Raw genomic sequence first — 6,734 nt, forward strand, 5'->3', positions numbered from 1 at the left:
TTTTTATCACGTATAACACTGAAATTTACAGACATCCCTGAAAAGTTTTTGATTACGTAAACGAGTGAATCACAGTGGAGTCTCAATCAGTTAACAGTGTAGATCCATTTAAAAACAAACAAACAAAAAAAAAAACAAAACTGAGTATTAAAAGAAAATCTTCAAGCAGAAAGAAAAGAAAATCTTCCTAAGAACTAAAATAGAGCGTGTGTTGTTGACTCTGCACTTGTATCCCCTGACGGGGCAGACTCCTCCTTTCCCTGTTGTAAGACGCGTCTGCTGCTCTTCGCACCTTGCCTTAGGACTCCCGTGTGCAGAGGCTACACTACTGGCGCATCTAGGAGGACAGGGCGCACCGTCTCTTCCCAGCACGCTTCACATCCGAGGACAAGTGAGCTTCGCTCTTCTCCCTTCACCAGCGTCTTACCAGGAGATGACGCCCGCTGTGCAAGCTGATGGAGACCGAGCCTCCTGCGACCCCCACCCCAGCAACAGCAGGCTATCTTCAGTGCGTCATCAAATGCACTGGCCTTTCACTCTTCTGACCAGAAAATGTGGGGCTTACTTAAGAGGGGGGCAGGAACAGAAAGGAAAACCCAAGAGTCTAAAGGCACAAAGTCGCATAGCTGCTCTAGTTGGAGTTTGTAAACAGAGAATAGGTTGAATTTAGGTAATCCCAATCTAGGAGAGTAAGAAGGCATCCACAGCAGGCTGTTATCCAGCCAGATTCTTTGAGACCCTTTGTGGGCTTTGAGGTCTACAAAGTATGCACTAAAATACCCATACTTCAAAAAGCAATAAGGCAAATAGTATAATCATTATTCCAAAAGTTACAATGGTAGTGTAGGCATACATAGTATAATTTAATTACAATGTGTGGTACTGTTTCTATTATATAACCATATTAACTGTTTCTCTTCTACATAATTATATATTCAGCTGGGCTTCAGTTGAACACAAAACCATCCTTGTACCACCACTGATAGTTGGCAATAGTTCTTTGATAGCAGTTTTTACTCTGCTGTAGAAATTATCCTTGAACTGAAAAGAGTCCACAATCCAATGTCCAGATATTAAACACTATCATATTTGTGAAGAGCTTCTTCCAACTTCTGTGTTACTTTTTGGAAAAATATTATTTGCTGTTGTAAGAAATGCTGCATCTGTGACTTAAAGTCTCTTACTCGAATTTGATGGAAATGGTGAATTTCAGCCAAAGTAGCAAAGGAAATCGTGTTGCAGCGGTCTTGGATGCCGTCAGCCTTCTGGGCCTCCATCTTCCCCTCTTCCACATGCCGCCTACTCTCCTTTACTTTGGTAAGAGCTCCTGCAGTTAAAAATAAGAATAATCAAAGTACATAGATGTATTTTAATAACATAGCCACATAGTATACAGAATCTTGGCGACTGTAAACATTTGCTTTAACTATTTTAAACTCGTAGAACTGGAGTTTTTCAAGTGGTATAATCACTCATTTTTTAAAATAAATCTGGTGGTGTTTTCATTGTTACAGTTACAATTTAATACTAGTACTTGCCATACTGGCCAAGTAGTTATGATATTTCTTGAGAGATGATATTAATACACTGCAAAGAATTCTACTTAAAAAGACAAATCAAGAAACTTATTAGCAGTTTTCACATACTTAATATGTGTGAGACCATTATATATGAAAACAATACCCCAGAAAATATACAAACCTGGGCCGGCCAAATAGCCCAGCGGATTAAAGCACCTGCAAGCAGGCACAGCGGCCAGGGATTTGATCCTCAGGCCCACCGTGCCGGCCCTGGCCCTGTGGCACGCTGAGAGAGCAACTGAGACCGTGCGTGGTGGCACATGTCTGCAATCCCAGCTCTTGGGAGGCTGCAGACAAGCAAACCACAGTCTGATCTAGTAGTGAGACCCTGTATACCCTGTAGAGCCTTCTCTAAGTTACAGGAAAATAAATAAATAAAAAATAAAATATACAAACCAACTTCCTTAAATGTAGGATGATCGTGTAACAATTCAGAACCAGGATCTGAACTGTCAGTACCAACGGAGGCCATGTTCTGGAGATGGGGCTTTGGTGGCTGAGGTGCTGGCCATGCTCGGGTATAAAATTAAAGGCTGCCCTCAGGAGGGCCGGCCCCGCGCAGGCCCGGTGCTCCCTGTGTACGCTCTGAGCTCAGGTACCCAGCACGGAGGGAATTACACACACACACACACACACACACACACACACACACACACACACACACAGCTCCTCCTCTGTGAGGAACTCACCCTGGGAAACTTCAACAACTAAAATGCATCATATTTTAAGGACTACAGGGAAGTCTGCCACAAGGATGACTTCAAAAGCACACCCCTGGGGCCTGGCTTCTCCCCAAGGACTGTTCCCAGAGGGTGCTGCAGGAGTGACGTTGGGGGGCTGGTCAAATGGCAGGTGTCATTCAAGGAACACACGGCCATATGAACACCCAAAAGGCTGGGGGTGTTTGGCAGTAGGAAACTCACGAGCCCCTGGGAATGTAATGGTAAGCTTCGGATCACCTGAGTGCAGCCAGCTTAGGAATTCCGATATTCTGACTGCGTCCAGTATCCATTATACTGAGGCCTTCTGAAAGACAAGCTAAAACCTCTCAGAAGCTGCTAGCAGTCTGGGAAGAGCTGCTCCTAAGTGAAGACGGCTGCCTATTTAGGAAGTCAGGAAGCAAACAGATTGTGCTTTACAAATGTTCAGTTTTACCTACGGTAACATGTACAGAAGAAGCTGCCCTATATCTAAATGTCCTCAGATCTCTTGCAAAAATAATATAGAATGCACTACTTCTTTTTTTGTATTTTAGGGAAGGGTCTACAGAATGTTGAGGGTCTCATTACTAGATCGGACTCATAGTGATCCACCTGTTTACAGCTTCCCAAGAGCTGGGATTACAGGCGCGCGCCACCATGCTCAGCTTCAATTGCTGTATCAGCACACGCTGGGGGCGGGGCCGGCACGGCAGGCCCAGGAATGGAACCCCTGGCCCCTGCGTCTGCTTACAGGTGCTTTAATCCGCTGAGCTATTTGGCCAGCCCTAATGAACTACTCTTAAATAGAACCAGTATAGGCAAATTACTGTGCTTTTTTCATAGTTCAAAGACCTAAGAAACTACTTCTCTACACAGAGACCCTCTGTCAAAATCAACAACATGGGCAGATAGCTCAGTGGAATAAATGCTTGCCTGGTGAGGGCAAGGTCCTGAGTTCAATGCCCGGTACCATCAAAATCAACAACAAAATAAAACAAAGACCTGAGACATTTAAAACGACTGATAACAAATTTTATGTAGACAATCATACATTTGTGTAGGAATGTACACACCCACATATTTGCTGTCATGCATTTATTCTAAATGAGACCTTTATGTGGAACCGAACAGATCCTGGGGCAAGGGCACACACACCTGGCATACAGTACCTCCCCCCTAGTCCTGTGGATGCAAGTGCGCCCCACCAGGCAGAGGGCACCCACACAATCCACGGGGTTCCAGAAAGCCCCACCCTGAGGACTAGAAAAGAGGTCATGCTCAAAGCTCTCACTTTTAGCATTTCTTCTATGGCTGACAGCATCAATAAAGCACTGAAATCCGCCTATTCTGTATTTTACAAAAAAAAAGATTCTCCACATAAAAAAGAAAAACAAATTTCTTGTAACACATTATCTTTGTTGTATCTGTGTAAGTTTCACATTTCATATGGAAACTGAAGTTGCAAAGACCAAGAGACTCACAGGAAGTGGAACACAAGGAAAAAAATCTCAAAAATACAACTGAGAATATAAAAGTATGAAGCATGTTTTAAAAAATGCTTTTAACAGAGAACGAGAAGAAAATTAGAAGGGAAAGGCCTTAGGGACACGACATTTTGCTTATCTGACTTGGATCCCAGGTACCTGAGGAAGCCACAGGCAAAGTTCAAGCGCCAAGGACAGGCACACAGGGGCTACGCTGCCTGGACGCCGAGAGGCACAGCCCTGTGCCCCGCGCTGTAACATCCGGAACAGGCCTTGCTGCACGAGCGGGCTCTGACCGCCGAGGCTGCTGTCCAGCACCAAGACACCGAAACCCGCCAGGAGTGGCACAGTCGATGTCAACTAAACTGCAGCTCGCCAAACACCAACTTACATCACAGTATTTTTAGAGACTGTATTCTACTATAGGGTAATGCAGATATGACAACCAATTTAACAAATGAGGAACCCTGAGGTTTTCACAACTTATGTTTGTGGCCATTTTCATAAGTATGGAAGGCCCAAGGACATTTTGGCGTTTAGTACCTTTACGTTTTCTAAGTGTAAATACTAAAGAACAAAGGAAACATTTAAGATTAATTTTCTTCCTAGTAGAAATCTATTAGGTAGATAACTCAATACTGCTATTTTTAAAGCCCCAAAAGGTTGTGCTCTGGGGGAACAGCTTTAATTCCTTTAAAGAACATTTATGGAGGGCCTCATTGCTGACATAGCAGACCAACTGCACACGTATGCGAGGGCGGGCCCAGCCTCCAGGAGCACTGTGCACTGTCATCACAGGAGAACACAGGCTACGAAGGCCCGCCACACTGTGCGGAAGGTGGTGGGGCCGGGGTGGGGGGTTGGGCAAAGTGACAGCGGGCCCAGCAGCCTACAGACTGACCCCAAAGACAGCCACACATTGCGGGGGGTGGGGTGGGGTGGTGCACACTGGTGACTCTAGCACTCTGGGAAGCTGGAAAAGGTGCATTTCAAGTTCAAACCCAGTCTGGGCAGCTTAGCAGCTTAGTAAGACCCTGGCCCAAAATTTTAAAAAAAGGTACAAAGGCCCTGGGCTTAACCCTTGGTAATGCATGCAAGGAAAAAAGTCGGACTATATGCTAGACATCTTCTGTGGAGTGTCCCCAGCCCACACCAGACCTCACAGCAGGCACACTCCCATGTGTACCACAAGGAAGTCGCCTTGCCTCCTGGAGCCTGATGTCACCCAAGCAGCCCAGCAAGCACGGATGGGGTCTGAGTGCCCAGCTGACGTCAAGCAAATGCTGCAAACATGGGGGAAGGAACCAACACCTACACAGGCAGGAACATTGGTGGAAGGGTGCTGCAGCAGAGCCTGAGCCCAGGCCAGCTGCTGTGTCCTCCTCCTCTTGCCCCCTCCAGGGTGGCTGGCCAGGTCACTCCCCGCCTCTGGTCCTCCCCTTCCCTCTGGTCTCACAGTCCTTACAAGTTTCCTGCTTTTATAAACAAGTAATTCAGAAGGTACTGTGGATATGAGAAAGAAACTAGATTTGTAAATTTCCCTCTGGAATTTACTAATCTCATTCAATTAACTGCATTGTAAAGTCCTTTAATATTCATAAGATGCATACTTTTTTATCTTTTTAAATGACTAGGTGCCATAAAACAAAGTATTATGAAAGAAACACCTACTTCATTATTTTGAAAACCTAAGCCCAAACTTTAGACCAGAGGAAGAGTCCCCTTTTTTTTTCTCATCTTCTCTCCCTTTCCTTCCTTCCTCCCATGTATTTACTTATATCCTACTGGAATATGCCATACATTGTGAACTACCACCAAAAACAGAACTTATAATGCCTTTAGGAAATATGGGCTTTCTCTCTATTTTTGTGTAGCTAGACATCCTAGCAAAATTTTTATTTATTTTGTAAGCTTAGGAAGAACGTAACCATTTGGAGGAGTCAGTGCCTGAACCATAACTCAGGGGCTGAAATCACTTTCTGTGGTGACAAGGTGCACATGTCTGAAGGAACTGAGAACCTACATAGAACAGCACACTGGATTCTGCCCATTTATAAACTACTACGATAGTGAGTTGTACTTAATCATGGAAGGTTATTTCTCCACAAAACTGCACACATGATTTATAGCAAAAAAAATTTTAAAAAGGAGTATAACAGGGGGCTGGGGAGATAGCTCAGTAGAATAAGCACTTGCCTGGCAGGCGCAGGGTACTGAGTTCAATCCCCGGTACCACAAAAAAAGAAAAAAAAAAAGGAATATAACATCCCCTTTAACTGAAGTATAGCTGACCCGACTTTCTCAGATCTACCCTCAAAAGAGAGTAAGATGATTATATGCATTTGTTTTTACAAAAAAGCCATTTTTTAAAAAAACTGATTTTACAATTCTTAAATTACTTAGTTTTTCCTAAACATTCTAACAAACAGTAAGTGTATAACATGCTGTCCTTCCCATGGATGGCACTATGAGCGTGAATTTAATAGTTTGCTGATGGACAATAAACAGAAATAAAGGTGACATCTTTTAAACACCCGCGCTTTGCACGCCGGCAGAACCAGCGATGGGGCCCCCACACAGCTACTTCTCAGTCCTGGCTCTGCCCCCCCGCCCACTGCTAATCTCAGACTCGACGCCGCAGTCCTTTTCAGTAGACGTGACAGCAGCAGCACTGCTGAGAAGTGACATACGGCTGCTATCAGAGCTCAAACTTGGGCCCTGCTGCAGAGACGCAGCTGCGGACTGGTAAGCAGCGAGCTGGGACTGCTCTCCCACATTTGCACACTCCACGTGTGTTCATATTTAGGAACGGAAAGACCGCAGGAAAGGCGGGGGCTGCAACATTTTCAGGCAGGACTAGCAATGTAAGGAGCAAAAAAATAATGGGGCAAAATTGCTACTTCTAGAATAGCTTTTACAATTAACTCGTGGCTTCAGAACAACTGCCACGAGTGACACAGCCACATGCA

General features: G+C 44.8%; 1 protein-coding gene across 1 annotated transcript in view; it reads right to left on the reverse strand.

Moving 5' to 3' along the window:
- Positions 1-613: 613 nt before the first annotated feature.
- Positions 614-6,734, reverse strand: part of Snx18 (sorting nexin 18) — a gene marked incomplete at its 5' end in the record, with an annotated part of 24,065 nt that continues 17,944 nt past the window's right edge. The window contains one exon of the mRNA XM_004623097.2: positions 614-1,327. Within this exon, the coding sequence (XP_004623154.2) occupies positions 1,074-1,327 (254 nt within the window). The remainder of the gene's footprint in view (positions 1,328-6,734) is intronic.

The sequence above is a fragment of the Octodon degus genome, unplaced genomic scaffold (assembly GCF_000260255.1).
Source record: "Octodon degus isolate 3935 unplaced genomic scaffold, OctDeg1.0 scaffold00001, whole genome shotgun sequence".
Taxonomy (NCBI): Eukaryota; Metazoa; Chordata; class Mammalia; order Rodentia; family Octodontidae; genus Octodon; species Octodon degus.